The sequence below is a fragment of the Leucopleurus acutus genome, assembly GCF_964270905.1.
Source record: "Leucopleurus acutus genome assembly, chromosome: 12".
Classification (NCBI taxonomy): Eukaryota; Metazoa; Chordata; class Mammalia; order Artiodactyla; family Delphinidae; genus Leucopleurus; species Leucopleurus acutus.
This window is the reverse complement of record NC_139154.1, coordinates 62265401-62289299: the sequence shown is the minus strand read 5'-3', so window position 1 is coordinate 62289299 and position 23899 is coordinate 62265401. Positions and strand designations below refer to the sequence as shown.

Genomic DNA, 23899 nt, shown 5'->3' with positions numbered 1-23899 from the left:
GGTAACACTAGAAAGGTAGGTTGAGCCTTCCGTGGCCAGCAGATTATTTTAGGACACTGGAGATCATTGAAGGATTTTGAATTTGGGAGTGATACGATCAGGGCTTGGCTTTAAGAAGAGTTGCCTGCAGCCATGTGTAAAATAAGTTTTGGAGGCAGAGACCTGTCCTTTCAGTTGTTTTCATCATCTAAGTGTAAGGTCTTTTGGTTCCTGAACTAGAACAGTGGGAGTGTTACTAGAAAGGAGGGGATGTGTTTGAGACACAAAGTGAATTTCCAGACCCCTGCAGACTTTGTGTTTTTGTACATTTTAGTCTTTAAAGATATTCATGGCCTGTTTCCCAAGCCAGAGTCAGCCAGGAAGTAATGACACTTTGTAATTAGCATCTTTTTCCTGGCAGCAGCAACACAAGGCAGCTAAGTGTCACCTTTTGGGAATTCTCCCAGACCTTTCTAAGGATCTGTCCTCATCTGATAAACGGGTTGAGGTTTGGGGAGAGTAACCACTTGAAATGCTTCCTGGCCTGCCCTCCGGCCTAAGGTTAGATGGGTAAGTAGCCGTGGGTGGCACATGCCCACTAAGCCCATTCTTGTAGGGATGACCAGTATCCAAGGGTCACGCCTCCAGTCCACCCTGTGACCCTCCAAGGCTGGTAACAAAGAGGAGTGTGTGGAGCTCTCTGTACAGCTGACACAGGCAGGCACATGCGCCCGGCAAGCACTGTGCTCTGCGCCACGGGACCCAGAAGCCCGTGGTCTAGTTGAGGATAAGATGAGTGCGCCTAAAGCAGGAAGTCAAATCCTCAGCCACGTTGTAATGATTAGAAGTGGCATGTAAGTTAGAGAACTCTTCTCGCTCTTACTTTCCCAGCTTCACCCTCACCCCAACACACATACATAGAAACACAATCTGCCTTTTAAATAATTTTTGATATATCCGTTTCCTTTCAGTCATAACGATTAGGCATGTTTCTGTGAATTAGAAAGTTTAGATTCCTCCTTCAGCCATCTCCCTTCTCACCCCACCTCCTTTCAGTCTGACTTAAAGCCATAAAATACTTCTGCCTGCCTCCCTGCCTTTAGTTCTGTTTGTATGAATTAAGTCGACAGGATAAATATTCGCATTCCCAGCTACAGGCTGAAACAATGTTTGCCTGTTCTGCCCAGTGAGTTGAGAAGAAAAGGGGGCCTGACATCACCCTATACTGTACATTCCCGGCATAGATCATTTATTTAAGTCCCTGAAAAAATACAGATGTTTTACCAGCCGAAATAAAATCCTGTGTAAACACTGGGCTTGGAAAAATGTGGCTCTGACTTAGCTTTGGGGGTTGGAGCAGCCCGGGGAGAAGGCCAGGAGGCAGAAGAGCAGATACAGAAATTTTATACTCGGCTGAATGTGATAGGGGCAGAAGTGTTCGCCCCCAGTCTGCATGCTGCACTAGAAGACCAGACTTTGTTTTTAAGGAAGTACAGCTGCAAAAGGGGATAAATTTGTTGATCTTTGGAGTTCGGGATTATTCCTGATGATGATACCTTCACCTCATTTATATCTGACCTCTGAAATGAGCATCCCTTTTCTTATTGGGGCTGTCCTTTCGCATGGCCTGTCTAACCTGGTCCTGTTATTGCTGGATCCTGCTGGTTTTTGGAGCTCAGCTGCTGTTGATTTTATAAAGGGGAAAATTGCCTGGAAGCCATGCTTAGTGAAGAGGAAAACCCATCTCAGCGTTGCATTCCCAAACAGCCATATATCATCTTGATCTTGTCTAACACAAGTCACTATTTTAGTCCAGCAGCATAAACCAGACATATTTTACTGGTGCAGCACAAGTTTTTTCAGGGATCTGCCTCATGACTCTTTTTGGGCCTGTGGCATTTATTCAAAGAGCATTACATTTGCTCTGTGGAGTCACTTTTAAGATTCAAAGCTGCCAGCATGGACCCCATGCTTTACACAGATGCTTGGGGCTCCCCTCAGTCTCTCTGTGTTTAGAGTGGGGATGGGGGTGGGCAGAGGCTAACTGTTCTCCAGACTTTTCTTAGATCCTCCGGGAGTTTCATTAAGGCTTTTGCATCTCAGGGGCAAGAAGTCTTAGTCCGCTCTAGCTGCTTCCTGACCACCTCCTCCTCGGGGCAGGTGTGACCAGCTCATCTCTGGGCAGTCCCAGGCCTCCTGTGATAGTCATGGGTGATGATGTTGCTTTGCACTTGGTTGTTTTCTGTGTGCTTTTTGTCTCTTTCTGACTGGGTCACAGCTGTTTTAAGTCAATAAAGCTTTCTCCTGTTGTCTTTTTTTTTTTTTTTTTTTTGCTGGAGACACCCCTAAGTCCACTCTAACCTTTCTCCAAGGGGCCTGCTATAGCTGGAGGTCACCAGCAGTCTTGGTCTGTCCCAGTGTGATTATTAATAGAGCTCTTTTTCACTCTCAAAAGAATTCCTGATTTGGAAGATAAATTACCCTAACAAGCCTCACATGGATATTCCTGACCAAACTCATTAAATCCCCCTCCCTCATTCCCAATCCTGCCGCATATTCTCGTGATCCCTGTCTTGAAGCATGGCCCTCGATCCCCAGCTGCCTGAGGGAAGGTCTCCTTCCTGACCCTCAACTCCAGGTCTAGAGCAGCTGCCAAGTCCTGCTTCTTCAGCCTCCAAAACATCTCTCAAATGCACTCTTTCCTCTGCATTCCACTGCTGCCATCGTTTAGATTGGGGAGGAGTGATGGGGGGTGTCACAAAAGCAAATTGTCAGATCTTCTCATTTTTCAAAAGAGTTTAGACATCAGGGTGATTCTGATGTGAAACCTCCCAATTCATAAATGATGATTTCAAAATACTGTGTAGGCCGGATGAAACATCTGCAGCCACTTTTGGTCCACGAGCTCTTCTTGGTTTCCAGGCTCCAGTTTCAAACGTCACCTTTTGTCTAGACTGGCAGTAGTCTCACTCACCCTGCCCCTTCTGGTCCAGCCGCCTCACTGCCCCTGGCCTTTTCTTTCCGCATTACAGATCTGATCACATAAGAGCTCTGTCTGAGGAGGTCTTTGCTGTCTCCAGAACAGAATGCACATCCCTCGATGCTGCCTTTGAGATCCTTCTTTGTCTGACTTGACCCATCTCCAGCTGTGTCTCCTGCTACCCTACGCACACCCTGGCTGTGATATTGTTACACGCAACTATTTGCTGTCCCCTGAGCAGTCCCAATAGTTTTTTTTACTTAACGGGTTTTTTTAGAACAATTTCGGATTTATAGAAAAAGTGAGTACAAAGAGTTTCCATGTTATTCCTCTCTTCCCCAGCCCCTCTCCCCAGTTGGCTTATTAATAGCATGCATTAGAGTGGTATGTTTGTTACAATTAATGAACCCATATTGACACATTATTATTAACTAAAGTCCATAGTTTACCTTAAGGTTCATTTTTTTGTTGTTGGCAATACCAATGTTTTAATACTCTTTAACACTTTTTAATAATTCACTTTCCTCTGCTTGCATATTCTTTCCCCAATTCTGGCAAGATTCTTTTCAAGGCCAAATATGAATCTCATATTTGCAAATATGATATTCCTGCAAAGCCATCTCTGTTTATTTTTGGAATGGGGGCTGGAAGGGAGGGAGGAGACAGAAAGAGAACTAGCATTTGGATCAGGTGCCGAGCGTGTGCCAAGTACTCTACATATATATTCTTTAAAATCTCTCTACAGTCCTGTCAGATAGGTAGACATTATTACACTCTTTACTGCGAGGAAACCGAGGTGAACAAGTGGCCCAAAGCCCCACAGCTAGGAACTGGGTTTCCACCCAAGTCCTCCTGGCTCCGAAGGCTGTGCTCCTTGCCCCGCCCACAGGGCTACATTCTTACTACTGGTCCAGCCTCCCTGCCTTCCCCACTGGATTAGGAATCTACTAGGGTTAGGAATCCACTGAAGTGAGGAGTGCGTATTATTCAGCTCTGTGTTTCCGCTCCTAACATGGGGTTGGCACCAACAGCAACTCACCAGACCCATGGGCACGTGTCTTAAAGGCAGAGTTAATACAGGAAGGGGCATCCAATATCGACATCAGTTCAGCAAATGCTTGTTGAATTCCTGCTGTGCACTGGATGTGGTGAAGGGTGAGGCCACGCATAAGAGCAAAGTGATGGCGATGCTATCGTGCAGGTTATAAATCCCAACCAGGCAGCATCTGGGAAATGATTGGTTTTCTGTTTATCTGCAACTAGAATGTAAGCTGCAGGAAAGCAGGGATTCTATGTGTTCTCTGCTGCAGCCCCTAGGACAGTGCCTGGTAATAATAGTTGTTTAATAAATATTTTTGGACGGAATGTTGGAATCTTGTTGCAAATTTGAGACACCTAAAGTGACACTAAACTCCTCAGAGTTCTCCTGTTCTCAGTTAGTCATCATCCTCAGGTCTGGCAGCTTCAGTTTCTCTGTGTTTGGTTTGATACAGTCCTGTATTATAGGCTGTTTCCAAGTTATCCCAGGCCTGGGCTTGACCACACTCTTTGCCCAGAAGTTCTTCTGGACCAGAACTTTAGGAAAGGACGGGAGGAGGATGAGCTGCCTCACCCCTGCTGTCCTTTCAGAGCTGATGGACAAATGATCCTTCCTGGGAGCTGCCTGGAGCTCCCGGATCTGACCTTGGACCAGAGTTCCAGGGGCCTGGCCTCACTTCTGGACTGAATGCAAAGGATGGCCTCATTTTTCTTGAGAGAATTAAAGCCAGCACTCTTTTTTTTTTTTTTTTTTTGGCCACCCCATGGGGCTTGTGGGATCTTAGTTCCCCGACCAGGGATTGAACCTGTGCCCCCTGCAGTGGAAGCACAGAGTCTCATCCACTGGACTGCCAGGGAAGTCCCAAACCCAGCACTCGTAATGCCATATGAGGGTAATCATATTTTCAAATATTTTCATTAATTATCTTGAAGGAAAAAGTTATCTCAAACATAGTAACCTGGGGCTTCCCTGGTGGCACAGTGGTTAAGAATCCGCCTGCCAATGCAGGGGACACAGGTTTGAGCCCTGGTTCGGGAGGATCCCACATGCCGCGGAGCAACTGGGCCCGTGTGCCACAACTACTGAGCCTGCGCTCTAGAGCCCACGAGCCACAACTACTGAGCCCGCGTGCCTAGAGCCCATGCTCTACAACAAGAGAAGCCACCGCAGTAAGAAGCCTGTGCACTGCGGCGAAGGGTGGCCCCCGCTCGCCACAACTAGAGAAAGCCCACTCGCTGCAACGAAGACCCAATGCAGCCAAAAATAAAATAAATAAAATAAATTTATAAAAAAAACAAAAAACATAGGAACCTGTTTCATACATTTGCTCATAAGCCTTTTTTCTCCTCTCCCCTCCCTCTGGCTTCTCTGCTCCTTCTCCTCCCCTGCCCCCTGTTTTGCTTGTCTTCTCTGACCCTGTCCTTCACTCGTATTACTCTGTCTCTCCTACGTGCTTATTTCCACCGAGGTTCTTCTAAGCGTACCTCCCCCTCCATTTGTTCCATGTAAATAGATCGCTCTCCGTTCCTGGTGAATAACCAGGATCACAATTGTTGTCTGGTTTGTGCCCAAGGTGACAGAATTGATGGACTTGTAGGCCGATTTTCATAAACCAGAGCTACCAAGCGTTTCAAAAACAGCCTTGTTTTTGCCAAGTAAGGTGAGCAAATATAGGACTAAGTTTAAACATCCATCAGGAGTTATTTTTGAAGTGATTGCTTCTAAATGAGAGGCGTTTGAAAATCTCACGGCTTCCTTTACAAGTAAATTCCAAAGTCATGTATTTTGCTGGTGTCTGCTGATTAATTAGAATCCTGTGACACCATGAAAAGCCCTGGTGGTTGGTTTTGTGCAGCTGTGGAGAGAAGTAAAGCTAGGCCCAGTGGCTTTGCCAGCTCTTTCAGGATGCTGGGGATTCGGGCAGAGGGAGGTAGTCTTTTCACTCTGGCAGTCATCGCATAAGAACAGAAGCCCCGGCCAGACTCATTGCTCCAGACTTCACGACGGGCGGTGTGAGTCCCTGTGGGGAGTGCGGTGAAGTAGTGATGGTTGATCGGTTGCTTCTGAAATAACAGATCAATTATTAGAGAAAGCATTTGCAGTCTCCACATGGGGACTTGTGTGCCTTCTCCTGTACAATTACTTCCATTTAGGAAGAAAAAAATTTTTAATAGCAGTTACATAAAATAAGTAATCAAAATTTCCTTTGACTCTCTAAACCACAGGTGCTCAGCATATAGCAGATCTCTGACCCGGGAAAACCTGCCAGCTCATACCCATTTAGAGTCTGATGACTCTGGATCTCTTATCTTGGCCTCTTGGTTTTCCTCATTGCTTCCTTCTGTATTTAACTCTCAAGTCCCTCACTGACAGGAAAGAGAGAAGAAAAAGTTGAATCTTGTTACTTAGGTAGAATCATGTGCCGCTCTGGTAAAGGATACAATAGGGAAAGAAAACAAACTGATGATTAAAATAGACTTTCCAAGTTCTTGATGTGTTTATCTGTGCTTGCTTTGCTCCACCCTCCTCCTCCCCTTGATAAGGGCACTGAAGGATTTCTCTGACATGTCTTTTCCCTTGACACTGGCTAAGGTCAGTGGATCCCATTTACGCCCTTGTCCACTTTTGTTCTCTGCTGCAGGTTTGTACTTCTCACAAAGGCCTTGTTGATGTCATCACTGAGTGAACCCAAGATACACTTACGTGCACGTGCCAATGCACGCGCACGCGCGCGCGCACACACACACACACACACACACACACACACACACACACACGGCCTATGGCACGTGCTTGCTGGAATTGTGGCCTTCATTCTAAATATAGGCTGCTGGAGAGATACAACAGGATTTGTCTTTCTCTGCTTAATTCTGATATATAATGTCATGCAAGAATAAGAAAGTGGGGTGTGTCTGCAGTGCTCCCTCGGCTCCTGACATCTCAGGGAAGATCTAAAAAACCTAAATAGTTTACAGATATCACTGTCCACTGTTTGCGAAGGCAAGCATCATTGCGGCCTGCTTCTTTAGCCAAGCATGTTGTGATAAACCCCAAACCAGATTAGACTCACAGACATTTGATTTTTCCTGTGTAGTAAGATTTTGACTTTAAAAAGTACTTTTTTTTTTCCATATGAGACTGCTAAGATAGAGAAAGATGTTTGCATTTCTTTGCTAAAATCAATTTATAGGTTGTTTGTAACTAATAAGCTCTTGGCATCTAATGACTGGTCACAGAGTAATCTTCATTTTTTGGACTTGTGCGAGGAACCCAGAACACAGGTACAGATGAAAGACGTTGGTTTTTCACCACCTGCTGCGTCCTCCAAGACCAACATGATTTTTCTGCAAAGAGACCAGAGCCACATTTTGCAGGTGTCTGTTTTCTTTGAGGGGAATGTTTTAAGGAAACCTAAAAGGGAGGAACTGGACATTTAGGAAAAATATATTTTCACAGCAGGATATTGCTTTTTCTCTTTTTTTGGTTTAGGTTTTTCATTTGTTGCAAGCCTTCTCAGACTCCAAATACAGAATGAATACATACTTTCAGCAGGAGCTGGCTGACGTCGCTGTTTGTACTAAAGCCAAAATCTGGCTGGCCAAGAGGTATGTTAAAGCCCCACGTGAGCATGGAGTTATCAGGGGTTAGGAATACATTGGAGAAATGCTGTTTCTAGTTGTGGGAGTTTTTTGTTTTTTTGTTTTTTTTTTTGCGGTACGCGGGCCTCTCACTGTTGTGGCCTCTCCCGTTGTGGAGCGCAGGCTCCGGACACACAGGCTCAGCGGCCATGGCTCACAGGTCCAGCAGCTCCATGGCATGTGGGATCCTCCCGGACCGGGGCACGAGCCCGTGTCCCCTGCATCGGCAGGCGGACTCTCAACCACTGTGCCACCAGGGAAGCCCCTCGTTGTGGGAGTTTTAAAAGTCACTGGCATGAGTTTTCTAAACTTATTGGAGTATTTATCTCGTTTTTTTTTTTTTTTTTTGCGGTACACGGGCCTCTCACTGTTGCGGCCTCTCCCGTTGCGGAGCACAGGCTCCGGATGCACAGGCTCAGCGGCCATGGCTCACGGGCCCAGCCGCTCCGCGGCATGTGGGATCTTCCTGGACCGGGGCACAAACCCATGTCCCCTGCATCAGCAGGCGGACTCTCAACCACTGAGCCACCAGGGAAGCCCAGGAGTATTTATCTTTTTGAACTTTGGGTTGTGGTAAAGAAAGAAAAATATTTTCTTGACAATTTTTCTAAAACTGCTGTGTGGCTGGGGGGCATGTAATATGGCTTTTTATCTGTCCACCAATCAGCTTGTTTTTATGAATACCTGCTATGTGCCCAGCCCTGTGTTAGATATCCTAACAATGAAAGGCAGTAATTGACTAAATCATGTGGTACAAACTATCAGGTACCATTGCAGCTCAGAGATGAGAGATTGATGTTAGACTTGAGCAGCTGCAGAGGGGCCCAGAGCAGGTGAATAAGAAAACGACATGCAAATTGCCTTTTTGGGTAGGTAGTAGAGAAGATTGAATAAGCAAGGCAAAGGAGAGTGGATACGTTTTTTTTTCTTTTATTCATCCTTGCCATCGTTAGTTTTTTCTGAAACTTAGAACATTTACCATGTGAAAGATGGAGCAAAAAGAATTTCTCAATTTCTCTCGAATACACAAGGAGTCCTCTCTGTAACACTCTGTTCAAAATCTGTGTTACTGCAAGGGCCTCCCACCCACTGCTACATCCCCTGTGATTCTGGGAGAAGGGGGGTCCAGCAGAGGCCCATAGGCTACCACATTCCATGCTGTGGTATATTGCCTTTGATTAATAATTAGTATGTTGGTTGTCTAACATAACAGCCTCTTTTTTATTTTTCAAAAAATGTGCTTTTGTTCACTTTTGTTGGTCTCCCATCTTATATGGCAAGACAAGCAATGGTTAATGTGAGACCCACAAATCAGTGTAATTCAACAAAGTCTTGTGAGCGAGCATAGACTACACGATAGCCGCTGTGTTAGGAGATGTAGGGATGCAAAGGTGTAGAAAGAATTAGTCCTGGCTTCAAGGAGCTCCCATCCAGGAGGTGAGAAGATGTGTAAATAAATAATTTTCATCGAATATGGTGAGTATGATAACAAATGTATGTAGTAGGTACAGGAGTAGCCCGGCATTTGGAGGGTGGATGCCTTCAAGAGTTGGGAATTTTGCCAAGTGGCCAGGGTAGGGCGGGGTGTTCCAGGCTCAGGGAATGTCATAGGCAAAAACATAGCAATATGAAATGACATGGTGAGTGTGGAGAACTAGAAAGAAGTTAGCTCTTCTGAAACCTAAAGTATAAGGTATGTGTAGCAGAGAATGGGGCTGAGGAGATATGTGGAGGCTGCTTGGTGAAAGGAAAGCAACCCAGTGAAGAATTCCTCAGTGGGTAGAGATGTGAGTCTCCATGTTTGTCTAAACACCTGTATCTTTGGCCAGAGATAGTGATGGGGAAATTCTCTAGTATCTGAAATGCCAGTAAAGTGATGGTTAATGGTTAGCCTCTCATTTTTAGTAAGATTTTTGTTTTCTCTCTTTTATTTAGAGAACAGGAGTTCATTGACCATAAACTGCTCCCCTGAGCCTAGTATCATTTGGCTTCTGTGTGGCTTTTAGAGAACTTCCCAAGATGGCTTTTTTGAGAGAACAAAGAATTGTGATCATATTTGTACTCTCATCTGTTTACCAATTAGTAGGCCTGGTCCTCGTAGCTATTATTTCTGGGGATCAGGAAGTCAGGGAAACGATCCTATTGAAACCCCTGCTTCCAGCCAGGACTGCCCCAAGACAGAATCTGAATCTCCTGTTCTTAAAGTTCTATAAGGAAGGAATTTCTGCCCCCTTAGTTTGCTACCCCTTGATGGGTCTTATAGAAATTCATCATCTGTTGGCTTCCTGAGTCAATTCCTGCTTGTTGGCTGGGAAGGAGGAGATAGAGTAATAGGCCAGCCATCTGAATGGGCCTTCATGTTGTGCAGTTCCCTGTGATGGATGACAAAGCTGCCATCAGCCCCCTCTTCAGCTGGAGAAGTCCTCCTGGTCTTCTAATTGCACTAAGAAAATTGCAGTTTTCTAATCAGTCTTTTCATTATTGTCTGCATCCACCCTCCCCCCCCATTCTCTGATTTTCCTCCATGATTTTCCAGCCCTAGAAAACAAAGGCATGAATCACTGAAATTCACTGGGTTTCCACCTTCTTTGCCCAGAGTCCAGGAAAGCCACTTTTATGTTTCCAGTACAGTCAACTCTTTATTATCCAAGTGTGAACTTTACACTCCGTGGGTGGTCTGTTAACACCAGGCTTCCTCTTGCTCCCCAGTTCACTTTTACCATATTAAGCAGGATGTGTTCAGAGCCTGGAATAGAGTTTGAAAGGAAAACACATGGCCAGAACACAATGTATCCCAAAGTCACGTGTCAGTTTTTCTGGATTATCCACGTCACTGGCAGGATAACTTTGAGTTTCCTGAATAGGAAGGTATAGAATCAGATATAAGTGATGAAGCCTCAGCCTGTTGCACGCCTGCCCTGCCCTTGAGGTCCTCAGAGAGTGTTGTCCCAGAAGGTGTTTGTCTGCACCGGGAGCCCCATGCTCAGATGAGCCACTTATGGGTCCTAGTGGGCCCTTCTCAAAGCCAACCCCTGACTTACATTCTCACATTCTTTTCCCCTGAAAACCATTACAATGCAGAGCATTCCAAATTTGGCTGCTGAAGACGCTCCCTTATGTCCATAGAAATTTACGAAAGAAAGAGGAATAAATGTTCTTTTGTGCCTACTAAGGATTTTCTGTATCTTCTTAGTATAGCTTGAAATGTCAGTGTTATTGCAAAAAAAAAAAAAAGTTGGTTTAAATTTTAGCACTAACACCTTTTTCCTTCTTCAATTTATGTTGATCATTAGCTTGAGTTTATTCAGTCCAGTGTGTACAAAAACATTAGTGAGGATGTAATTTATTTATTCTCCAAAAAGGGGTTTAAAAAAAAAGTACATTGGAGCCATTGGATGACCAGTTCCGTTTTTAAAATTTTAACCCCGAAATTGAGGGCATATAAAATAAAGACTTTTGTCATATATTTGTGTTTTGACTTTGCAAGATTAGTAGGGATTTATATGAGGTGATTAAGCAATAGCCATGGATTTGTTGGGGAATTTTTGGTGATGAATGGCCAGCTGGCAACATGGCCCGAGTAGGGGACTGGGCTTCTGCTCTTACAGGCCGCTTTTCATTCCAAGATGTCAAAGCCTTTATGGAAATCAGCTGGTTAATCCTTCAAGTCCCTTCCTTCCCCTTTTTCCTCCATCCCTCTCTCCTCAATCCAGTTTACTGTCTCTCTCCTGGTGCAAAGGCAGTTTACCAACTACTGAAGGAGAACTAAGCTGACCCAGGCCAGAAACTGAGTGAAACTAGGGGTCAGCTGGTGGCCTGGCGAGGCTGACTGTGGGAGAGGAGGTCAGTGCAGCCCCGCTCGAGGCCCTGTCTGCTGCCCTTGCTATGTACAGATTCCAGCTCTTCTGTCCCAGCTGGATCACAGGTCCCACCTGAATAGGAAGGACTTTTAAAAAGCCCTGTCAAGTAAGAGAAAGAGGAGAAAAGATTTATTTACTTTGATTGAGAGTTGGAATTACTGTTATTTTGGGCTTAAAATTTTTCAGAAATCAATTCAGTTATCTAGCGTCTCCTTTGGTTATAAAAAGAAAAACCTCTGTGTGTGTGTGTGTGTGTGTGTGTGTGTGTGTGTGTGTGTGTGTGTATGTGTGTGTCCTTTTAGTAAATGTGGTAAACTTAATGGACTGTCAGATTCCATGCAATGGATGATGTGATGACCAAGAAGAAAAATGTGTCCTACTGAATTTTTTTCACATTTTTTTCTTGACTGTCAGTGTAGTTTGTGCTCATCATAGAAAATTAGGGAAAAGAAGAGAATATAAGTCTACTCTTACCAACATCTAGTGGAACCCACTGTTATTGGTTAACACTTTCATGTTATTTACTTCATCTTTCTTCATATGCTTTTTTAATGTAGTTGAGATTATGCTGTATATGTGTAAGCTGTAGCTTACTTTTTCCATTTAACAGTATCGTGAAAGCATTTGCTCTTATTGAAAACTCTTTATGGTGTAGCTGCTATGGAAAATAGTATGGTGTTTCCTCAAAAAAATTAAAAATAGAATTACCATATGATCTAGCAATTCCACTTCTGGGTATAGACCCAAATTAATTGAAAGCAGAATCTTGAAGAGATATTTGTACATGTTCTAGTTGCATTATTCACAATAGCCAAGAAGTAGAAGTAACCCAGTGTCCATTGATGGATGAATGGATAAACAAATGTGGTATATATGGACAATAGAATATTATTAAGCCTTAAAAATGAGGGAAATTCTAACACACAGCACCACATGGATGAACCTTGAGCACATTATGCAAAGTGAAATAAGCCAATGACGGAAAGACAGATGCTACATGATTGCACTTATGTGAGGTTCCTGGGGTAGTCAGATTCAAAGACTCAGAAAGTAGAATGGTGGTTACCAGGGGCTGGGGAAAGGGAAATAGTTAGTGTTCAACTAATAGAGTTTTAGTTTTACAGTATGAAAAGAGTTCTGGAAATTGGTGGTACACCCATGTGAATGTGCTTAACACTCCTAAACTGCACACTTAAAATGGTTAAGATGGTAAATTTTATATTATGCATATTTTATCACAATTTAAAAATTTTTTTAATAACAAACATTAAAAAAACTCTTTGTACTCTATCATTCCTCTAAGGTTATCGTCCTGACTTCTTATAATAATTTTTTCTTTTTTGCTTTGCTTTCTACTTTTACTGTCTACGCGTTGCCAAAAGTAAATTGCTTTTTGCCTGGTTTTGTAATAAGAAAAATATCTTTGAAAACATCACTTGTTAAAGGTAGCATATTTTTGTCACCTGAATAATCAGGCATTAAGTTTACCTTACCATTGTTCCATTACTGGCCACTCAAGTTTATTTCCCATTCATTCAACAAATATTTATTAAGCCCTGCTGTATGCCAGGCTATATTAAATACAGCAACTGCTTATTAAAACCCCTACTTTAGTGTAGAGAGGGCGACAAAACAGTCTCGTCAAATAGAATCATAGATCTAGAACTTTAGAACTGGAAAGAATCATAAAGTTTGTTGTAGTCCACTCCCATCCCCATGCATATGGGAAAGTTCAGCCCAGAGAGGTTGGGGGATTTGCCCATTTTCACACAGCTGACCAGGGTGTAACAACTACCTGACAACAGCTAACGTTTGTGGAGAGCTTAACTCCCTGCTCCTCATTGGGTTCTTTCCGCTGGACCACATTGCTTCCATCTATCCAGTGTTTTTACGTCAGGGCTTTGAATGGTGATAACTGAAGCATTTTCTAGAACAGTGCTTCTCAGATCTGCTCATGAATCACCTGGGGGCCCCTTAAAGTGAAGACTTTCCTTCAGTAGGTCTGGGGTGGAGGCTGAGATCCTGCTTTTCTGACAGGCTTCAAGGTGATTCCGATGCTGCTGGTTCTGAGACAGTATTTGAGGGCCAAGGGTCAGAGAGTCAGCCCCTGTGAGCACCCAGCTCCACCCCGCCCGTTGAAATACTCCCATCTTCACACCCTCATTCTCAGGGCTTGTGTCTGGAGCTTGGAGCCGTGGGAGAGGGTGAGGCTCCTGAAGGGGTCAGCCCAGAATCCTTCCTCCATCCACCTGGGATGACCTGCACCGAGGGGGACCGCATGGCCCCAGTGCTCTCTACGGGAAGTCCACACTCCCTTGTCCGGGCAGCCATCCCAGTGGACTCAGTGCCTGGGGTAGGACCCAGGCTTTGTTGGCATGCAGTGAATATTTATCATTTTGAAAAATAACAGTCTGATATTCTGGTGAGAAAAACAGCCTCTCAAGAATACAAGAACAGGTCCCAAGGTTACTAGGAAATCAACCTTGGGAAATAAATTTTTGAATAAAACAGTGCTGATGGAGGGAAGAGATGATGGAGGGAGCTTATGTTTGTTGAAGACCTCCTCTTTGTGCTGGATCTAATGATTTGTTACCCCAAGTTAATTCTTATTTGCAAAAAGTGTTAGCTGTATGATCCGTGCACTTCCTATCCAGCTTCCCCATCAGTGCTCCTGGCGCCCCCTTGTCACTCCTCCGTGTGCTTCTGCATCTCCCTAGTACTGCCTTCCCTGTCCACCCCGTTAGCCATACTCTCATGTGCTCTCCCCATTTTCTCTACTTCTTACTGGTCCCGCCACTAAGCTGAGGTGGTGTGAACCTGGAAGGCCTGGGATTTAAATACATAAGGAAAATATGCTTATAGAGACAAAGCTAGGGCTGGCTTTTGTGTGGCAATCCCAGTTCTGCCACAGCGGGTTCTGTGGCTAGCTGCAGAAGTCCTGGTTTAGGGTTCTGTTTTGCTTTACAGCTGAAGACAGCAGTTATTTTCTAACCACCAGATTTATTCACACGAGAGACTCCACTTCCCAGGCAGGAATCCTGGGACTTAGGTCTGATTCCATTTTCCCACTGTCCCTTAGCCCTTCCCAAATCCCTCGTGCCTTCTAGACCAGTCCTCTCCCCAGGCAAGAGGTCCTTCTTTCACAACTGCTCCGAGGGGCCCCAGCCCTTTGCCACAGCTGCAGGTTGCGTTTCATTCCCATGCTGCTGAAATTAATCCAGTCGGGGTGGGTTGTTAAAATATTCAGATGATCATGTGGCATTTTAAGGCTATCATTTGTGGTCCCTGCCAAAACTTTAAGGGAAGCAAGCCTTAACAGGGATGGTTACTTACATAGCAAGTTTCCAGGCATTGCTGGGGGTTGGGTTTTCTTTGGGTTTGTTTCTTCTACGCTCTTTTTCTTTTTTTCAAAATAAAAGTTTCCCCAGTACTCCCCTGCCCCCTTTTTAATTGCTTTTCTTTCAACCCCCAGATTTTATTGGGGAGGGAGATTCTCATCAGGACCCCTCTTTAATCCCCCAGCTCAGCCTATTCAAAGTCTCTTTGAGCCTCACACATATTTGAATGATGAGAGAAATGAAGTTGGTGTATTTTAGACCCAAGCTTGTTGACATTTGTTCACTTCCCTTTCAGACTTCTCAGGAATGTTCAAGGTCATGATATCTCGGGATGAGATCCTGTTTGTATTTTTAAAAACAGAGAGAGACATTAAGTTAGCACATTTCAACCCAAAGCAATGGACAAGGTGCAAAACATTTTCTTCATTGGATATTCCGTTTAAAAATATGTTACGTCTTAAAAGAATAAGCTGTTTAAGAAGTGAAGCTTGAGAATATAGGATATACTTCTTGTTGACAGACCAAGCTTATGGAAACTAGTCAGGTAAAAGCAGTCAGAAATGATCAGTATATTAAACTGTGCCTTTGAATAAGTTGCCCAAGATCAAAGCTTCTTCATATTGCGGTGAGAAATAAAGATAGTTTGTTTATGCAACTGCACATCAAGAATTCAACCCCCAACTTTCTACTTTTAAATATAGAAATCTGCAGACCTAACCTAGAGGTAGTAATTAGTTTGATAAAGGGCTCAGAAATATCTGTCTTGCTCCACTTGTAGCTGTTGGCTTCCTGGGGTATTGTTGTTGGAAGATTTGGGCAGTGTTGTCATTGCCCGGCTTGCAAGGGATGCAGGCTTTAAATGGCCTCAACACATTTTCACAGTATTATGTAAAACTCTAATATAGTGGGGTTTTTTTTTTTTTTTTTCTTAGCATGTGACATGCTTCATCTTTTGGGTAAATCAACACCTTGGTTACCTTCACTGAGCCATTCCCAATGAATCCAAGCCAATTCAGATTCACAGACAGTACAAAGCAGTGTCATAGGCACAGTGGGGAACATAGAGATGAATGATATTGTCCCTATTTCAAAAACCAAGTGAATAAGACAGGTGTGGATTTAAGTAACTGTAAAGAAGTAAGAATTTAGTAAGTGCTGGACTGAGGTCAGACTGTATCACAGGAGCCAGCTAGTGGGGGTTGGAATGTCAAGGATGTCTTGGAGAAGGGAGAAGTCTTTAAAGACTAGGTGAGATTTAATTGTTAGATAAGGTTAATTTTCATAGATTGGAGAATAAGTGAAGTTATAGTGGTATAGAGCCTATGTTGCTAAGTAAGTTGTGAAGGTCTCATTGCCCAAGTACAAAGGAAGGAATCTTAGTACAGTGCTCAGCATCATGGGGACCACCTAGGCATATATAATTAAGTCTGTATTATTGTCAAAGTTTAGCTATGATCCAGTCTAGTTGAAAAGAGCTTATCGATGTGAAACAACCAACAATGACATTCATGTAGAATTCTAACTCTGTAGTACATATAATAAGTATACGAATTCAAAAAAGAATGTGGACTGGGATAGCCAGGGAAGGCTTTCTAGGGGAGTTAGGTATTTGAGCAGGGTCTTAGAGCATGGGTGTGATTTGGAAATGCCAAAAGTGGTGAGAAAAGAGCATATCAAGATGGTGGACAGTATGTACAGTGGCACACTGTTGGAGAAGGCATTTGCATGTGGGCCAGTGGGGGATTAGAGCTGGAGAAGACGTGGTGTGTTTGGAGAGCAGTGCAAGATTTGATAAGAGACCAGTTGTGGCAGGCCTTAAATGTCAGCCAGAGGAATTTGGATCTGATCCAAGAGTTAAGAGGAAGTCAGTAAGCTCAGGCTTACACTGGTAAATAGGCTGCTGTCTCCATGCTCATGAGATACACTGAGGGGTGTGTTAAATCTCTCCAGCCTCTCTCAGTGATGGACAAAATCTCCAGCCCCTCGGGGAGGTTAACAAAAGCTCCCTAGTAGCAGTCCACCAGCTCCGTCTGGCACTTGGAGGCCCCTGTGGCCTGCCTGGGCAGCTAGAGTTGGGAATAGAGGTGCTGCTTGTGTGCATTTTAGACTTCATGGCTATTGTCTGTTCAACGTTGCTAAGAAGACCGTAGAACCACAGCGTTTATAGCAGGAAAGGGAATTTAGAGATCGTCTAATCCAGTGGAATCCTTTCTTCAAACAGAAGCTTAAGTGGAAGTTCAAGATGTTCAAGATAATAGAGATGGCAAATACGTTGCAAGTTGAGATGGGGGCCTGGAGGCCCACCCACATAGCTTCTCAGCCATTGGGAGCCCCAAAAGGGACTCCAGAGAGCACCCTGACTCCCTATTTCAAAACAGGGATCTAATCCAAACCACTATCTGTAGACAGGAAAATAGACACAAGGGGGCAAGTGACTTCTTCCTACTTGACAGATGTGTCTGGCTCCGAAGATAGCCCAAATTAGGGATGTATTCAAGAAATAGCAAATTTGTTTCCTGCCTCTTGATTCTCTCGCTTCCTCTGCTGCAGCCTGATCATCCTCACAGAAAATACCACAACCCCAGGCCCTTGAGCTGCCCTCCTTGGATAGGGCACCATGCACTAGACCTTATTGCCATCAAAACTTTGCTATTCTAGATTCCCCTTTCCTCAGAAATCCACTCTCAGCTGGCTGACTGCCACTTGGTATGACCAACAAATCATGCTCACATGTTACCAAGTGCTAATGTGTAAATAAGTTAATTTTTCTGGGTAGTACAACTGTTTTTCAGTAGTGATCTTCTGGAGGCAATGCCTTTAACTCAAGTCAGTAACTTGGGGGCAGGCTTTCAGGCAGCACACAGACCTGGCAGGAGCACTTGTTGAAGCCTCACTTGACTTCCTGCTTCTCTGTCCTCATACTGAGCTGACTTAGCCTTGGTGCGTTTGTCCTTTGTGGCCAGCTTCGGGCTGACCCTAGGAAGGCTTGTGGGGCACGTGGGCAGGTCTCACGTGAATGGGCCAAGGGAGCGGACTTGAGAGAGACCCTCCGAAGCCTCATTGTCGTCCTTCCCCTCAGCTGCCAGTGATGCCCAGGTTTCCTCAGCGACTGGACTGTCCTGCAGGCCTCTGGAAATAGCTTCCCACGCACGTTCGGGAGCTTATTCCCCCTTGAGCCGGAAGGGACCCTCACCAGCCCAAAGGCCCTGTGTTCCTGGGTGACCACAGGGAGGGTCACTTGGAGAGGCACTGGGTGAGTGGAAAAGACTCTAGCTGTGAACGCACCTCCCTGAGGTTGAGGGAGGCAGGGTGCACTCGCGGGTAGTAGGTCTGGGTTCTGGCACCTGCTCAACTACTAACCAGTGATGTGTGGCCTCGAACTTCTTTGGGCTTCAGTTTTTGTCTATAAAGTTGGAAGCTCCAAAATGTGCAATAGGTGAGGGTGGGGAAGGACATGGTGAGTAATGGGTATGCAGGTACAAAAGAGCTAAGCAAATATAGGGAATATTTATTGTCAGATAGCTAAGTCTTTGTCTGCATCATCAGCCATGTTGAAGCAGCTGTGCTCAGAGCCTTGCTCTTCACCACACTGGTGACCAGGACACAGCACCAGAGTGCGTGGCTGCAAACCGAAATACCCTAATTGTTTGGCACAGGGTCTCACTTTTCATCTGATTGTGTTTGGGACACACGGATACAATTTGTCTAGAAAACCTTGGTTCTATTCTTGGTTTTTGCCCCGATCTTGGATAGATCACTTGAGCTATATGAGCTACCTTGTTGATTTATAAAAATGAGAATAATAATGCCTACTTTTCTTCTCTCTTAAGAATCTTTTAAAGATAAAATATTTTTTGAAGATAAAACTTTTTTTTTTTTCTTTTTTTGCGGTACGCGGGCCTCTCACTGATGTGGCCTCTCCCGTTGCGGAGCACAGGGTCCGGACACGCAGGCTCAGCAGCCGTGGCTCACGGGCCCAGCCGCTCTGCGGCATGTGGGATCCTCCCGGACCGGGGCACAAACCCGTGTCCCCTGCATCGGCAGGCGGACTCTCAACCACTGCGCCACCAGGGAAGCCCGAAGATAAAACTTTTAATAAAATGCCGTTGATATTATTATTGCCAAGGCTAATTTCCAAGTGTGTGCTTTGCCAGGTTCACATTAGCAGAGTTCTGACTGTACTGTTAGAAATTCTCACCTGTGATCTACATGCAGACTTCTCACGCAGCTTCTAGAAGTGTTCATTCACCTCACTTAATATATCCTTTTCTAATAATTCTAGGGAGAAAGTAAGGTTGAAAAGAAAGGGGACTTCTGTTAGCATTTTATATAATAACCGAAGCTATATATCCTCCAAGCCCCAAACTGTACAATAAAAGTTTTCTTGGATAATACTTTTCTCCCATAATTCCTAGCACATTGCTTATTAAGTTATTAACCAGCAATTCCTGTGGCAGCATATTAAACTTTACTTTTAAACAAGTCACAGAAGGGGGGAAACATGCATCTCTCATAAAAGGAATAAAAAACATACACCCTCTAAAACGGTTTCTTCAGGCTTTGAACAAATCCCAAGCCCCACACAAGGTCCCTTTTTCCTCATTCTGTACACATAACTTGAGTGTTAGGACATTAATGAGAAAAAGATGCCTAATAGAAAGATGGAAAAACGTGAGGGCCTCTGGGGGTGTGGGAGGCTCCCTGGGAGTCCTCTGAAAAGGCAGGTGAGCTTTCATGGAGGGAAAGGCAAAGCCTTGGCATTGAGCTTGTGGGGTTCCTCTTGAGCAGCGGCACTCCCAGGGAAGCAGAGGCGGCTGTGGCTTCGACCTTGACCTAAGAAGTGCCCCAGGGCCTTGTGCAGACTGCCTGGGCCTTTGCGGAGTACCAACCCAGAACCTTGGTAAAGTGATTATGGCCCCCTGTTTTCAGATTCCGTCCCCCAGGGACAAAATCAGCCTTTCCAGGGGCGGCCCCATGTGCTCTGTAGCACATGGCTGGACATTTGGTCCCTTTCTGGACAGACTCACAGCTCATGGTCTCTTGCTCTGTGCATGACGACTTGGTAAGAATTCCTTACGAATTGGTCAACCACCAGAGCAGGGCACGAAGATGGCTTCACTTTAAAAGGAAAATCCAAGTAGGAGGGCTCTGGGGCAGCTTATACATGTGGGTGTGAGTATAAACACTTGCAAAACTCCAGACCAAGAATGGCTGGATGGAAGTTGGAACATAACCATAAAAAAGCAGCTCTGCCGTCACCCGCCTCCCCTCCCCCAGGGGAGGGCAAGGTAAACGAGCAGTCCCGGGTAGCCAGTCGGGGCCTGCGTGCTGCTGCCAGCTGGCCCCTCATGCAGATCTGAATTCTGGATGTTACAGCGAGGGAAAATAACTTGTTTAAAAATATATATTCTGCAATTCATGACCGTTTGGCATCTTGGTTTAAACAAATCCCTTATTGTTTCTCCAGGAATGCCGTATGATGTTTGCTTGGCTGGGAGCTGTGGTGAAAATGGAAGTCAGAAGGGAGAGAGGGGTTCTTTTTATTTAATTTACACTTCCACATTTATATGACTTAATGTAGCCTGCCTCAGAGAAGTACCTCCTGCCTCCTAACCACAGCAGCTCTTCCTTTTAAAACCAAATGTAGGGAGAGGCGGCGTCTGGTCTGCAGACGGCTGCCCTGTCGCAGAGTCTCAAACTGCCGAGGACTACAAAGATGGCCAGCGGGATCTCTGGGAGACCAGAGGAAGGTCAAAAAAATAGCCCGTCAGGTCAGCCATTCAGACTGTCCTCAGAGGCTGTTCTCTAATGGTTAGTCAGGGAAGGTTTCCTAGAGGACAGGCTTTGAAGTGAGTTTTAAATACAGGACACGGCGTGGCTAGACATGTGTCCAGTGGGGGGCCGTGGCAGGGCGTGGGAACACGTTATAGACTATTTCCCTCCTCCCTCTTCTACTACTTTTCCGCTCTCTTTACCTTCTCTTCTCCCCCAACCCCCGGCCCGGCTTCTCACCTGCCTTCTCACCTACTTTCCCTCTCTTTTTTCGGGTTTTCTTCTTTGCAGCCTATTTCAGGCCCGGTGGTGGTCCCCGGGATATTGCTTCATTAACTCCACTGCTGGCTCCACAGTGAGAGGCTGCTCGTGCTTTGTACTCATTGTGGTGGAGACCAGAAGTGACCTGTGTAGGAGTGAGCCCACGTAGGAGCCCAGATTAGAGGAAGAGCCCACAATGGGCTGTGATGGGGCCCTGCCAGGACTCACGACCCAGAGTCATTCTAAGCCATCAAGCTGGCCAGCTGCACCTATTTAATTTTCTGGTCTTCATTCTTCCCGGCATGTGGCAAGCATGTTCCCACCTTTGTATCTTTGCTCCAGTGAACTCTCCTGCCTGGAATTCCTTCTTTCCATTCACTAGCCAAATCCTTCCATGTCTCCAGACCCCTCCTCCATGACATTCTCTAAAACTGTTTTTTGTGTGTTTTGTTTTTCTCCACATACCCCCCCCCCACACACACACACCGCACACGGGCGCAGCCATAAGCTCTTCAAGGCCAGAACCTTATCCCCTCCCTCCATTTCTGTTCCAAGTAGGATGTCCCCCATGGTGCTTAGTAAAGGTTTCTAGATTCATAAAGTTAAGCCATGAGTCTAATCAGGATTCTGCGGGAGTAATTCCCTGGAGACTGGAGTGACCTTAGACCCTGACTCTGTTGAAGTCCAGATATGGTCTCCGGACTTAGAGACCTTAACAAACGCTAGTGGCCTAAAGCCAGAACAGCTGTTTTCAGCCCACTGAGTATGGCAGTGAATTCTTCTGGAAGAGTTTTGTATGTCCAAAGTGAACTGTTTCTTCCAGGGAACCCACCAAGGCTTCATGCTAATGAGCAGGGATCCCAGCCTTCCACTTGGATCGATGGGGTGCCACTAGCGCTTCAACCCTTTGGAGCTTTTGGAGCTCTTAAAGGTCACTCCTCAGCACTCCCATTTGGGGCATGTCACCCATCCGCTGTCATTTCCTGCTGTCCCTCCCCTTCCACATCCTCTTTGCACTTCTTGTTATTCTTCAAACATGTCACATGCTGTCATCTTTGGACATGGTGCTTCCTCTGCTGGGGTCATTCTGTCCACGGTCTGTCTCCCAGACTCCCCCTCATCCTCCAGCTTTGCCAAGGCACTTCTGGACTCACCTAGGCATTTCCCCCTTCCCCATCCTTAATTTTCACTCTGTCAACCCTTCCTTTGGGCACCCATCATACCATATGATTGGTTGTGTGTTTCTGTCACTAAACTAGTGGCTTTCAAGGTTTTCTGACAGCCACTCACAACAAGAAATACATTTTACAGATGACTTTGTACTGTGTGTGTGTGTGTATATGTGTGTATATATACACATATATATACATATATACACACATACACACACCTATGAAATCTTGTATAGTTTGATATTTTACTGTCTATGTAACATATGAACAGTCTGCAAAAAAAAAAAGTGCAACAGACAGAGAATCTACTCAAGATTTATTCGAGTATTCAATTTTGGGAATGTTAGCATTCGACATATCCACCATCATTTTGGATATCAAGCATACCCCACTGATACCATTCAGTATAATAGAGGGTGACTTATAACCTGGAAAAGAAAAAGAAAGGAGTTAGACTAAATAAATCAATATTTTTACTTAAAATTATTACATTTTGTAAATTATATCATATCAAAGATAATTTATTAAAAATTCTTTCTGGGGCTTCCCTGGTGGCGCAGTGGTTGAGAGTCCGCCTGCCAATGCAGGGGACACGGGTTCATGCCCCGGTCTGGGAAGATCCCACATGCAGCGGAGCGGCTGGGCCCGTGAGCCATGGCCACTAAGCCTGTGCCTCCGGAGCCTGTGCTCCGCAACGGGAGAGGCCACAACAGTGAGAGGCCTGTGTATTGGAAAAAAAAAAAATTCTTTCTGGGCAAGGATTTTATAGAAATCCTGTGTATAACAAAGAATTTAAGGGAATGATGCTTACCCTGACTACTTTAATGTACTGGGACTATATTTTCTTCATCTCTCCCTCCTTCCCTAGCTAGCTCTCTCCTTCCTCCATCCTCCTCTTCTTCTTCCTTCCCTTCTTTCTCTTATGCTGGTCACCACCTACTAGTTTATTTCATAACTAACAAAATGGGTCATAACCTACAGTTTGAAAAACACTATTCAGGACTCTAAGTTCCTTGAGGGCAGTGACTGTGTCACTGAAGCATTTCATCTTCATATTTCCATACCCTGGCACTATTCCTGGCACTCAGTTTCCTCTTAGTAAATGTTTTCTGAATGAATGGGCTGCAGTTAAAAAGCTCTGCAGCCACTGGAATTCCGGAAGGGACAGGAGAAGTGAATAATTTATCACAGACTTCCCAAGAGCTCCTGCTGTCCTCTAGACACTAGGGCCATTGTGGATGAGTCTGGGAAGCCTTCCTGTCTCGGCCCTGCCTTCTGCCTCTCCCAACTTCCAGGAGAGAGGGCAGGAGGTTTAATGAAGTTCAGAGATCAGGTTCTCCGGTGGGTGTTTGTCAAGGGACAAATGATAAAAAGAGTGGAAGAAAGAATTTTAACAAGCCCTTCATTTCATTTTATATATGTAAACTTAGTCCTCGTAGTACCTGATTCCTGCTACTCCTTCTAAAACCACTATTATGCTGTTTTTCAGCCCATCTGTTAGACCCTGACCACTCCTGACTTTTTTCGAACACTCTAAGTCTTTATTATACCATGCCCCATGCCAGGATTTTTCCATTTGGGGGAAGAAAAAAAATCCCCAAACCCACCAAAACCCTGTGGCTTGGTTTCCTGTCCAGCTGGCTTGCTCTTTCCCAGGATTTTATTCCCATCATCAAAGTGGCTTGACAGACCGAGAACAAACCTCTGGCTCGCCCTGAACTCACAGCGCACCATTTCCAAGCCAGAACAGACATCAAGTAATCGGGAGAGAAAAAGAAGGAGAAAAAAACGTTATTTTCCTGACTTAGAAGCCAATTCAGAGTGAAGCCCAACTCTGATTCCAGACGGCGATGTTCTGAG

At 44.9% G+C, this 23899-nt stretch overlaps 1 protein-coding gene across 5 annotated transcripts in view; it reads left to right on the top strand.

Annotated features, from left to right (window-relative positions):
• The window catches only part of THADA (THADA armadillo repeat containing), a 312415-nt gene that overhangs the window by 207678 nt on the left and 80838 nt on the right, over positions 1–23899 (top strand). For all 5 annotated transcript variants that reach the window (XM_082851642.1, XM_082851643.1, XM_082851644.1 and 2 more), the window contains one exon: positions 7488–7603. In XM_082851642.1, the coding sequence (XP_082707768.1) occupies positions 7488–7603 (116 nt within the window). The remainder of the gene's footprint in view (positions 1–7487; positions 7604–23899) is intronic.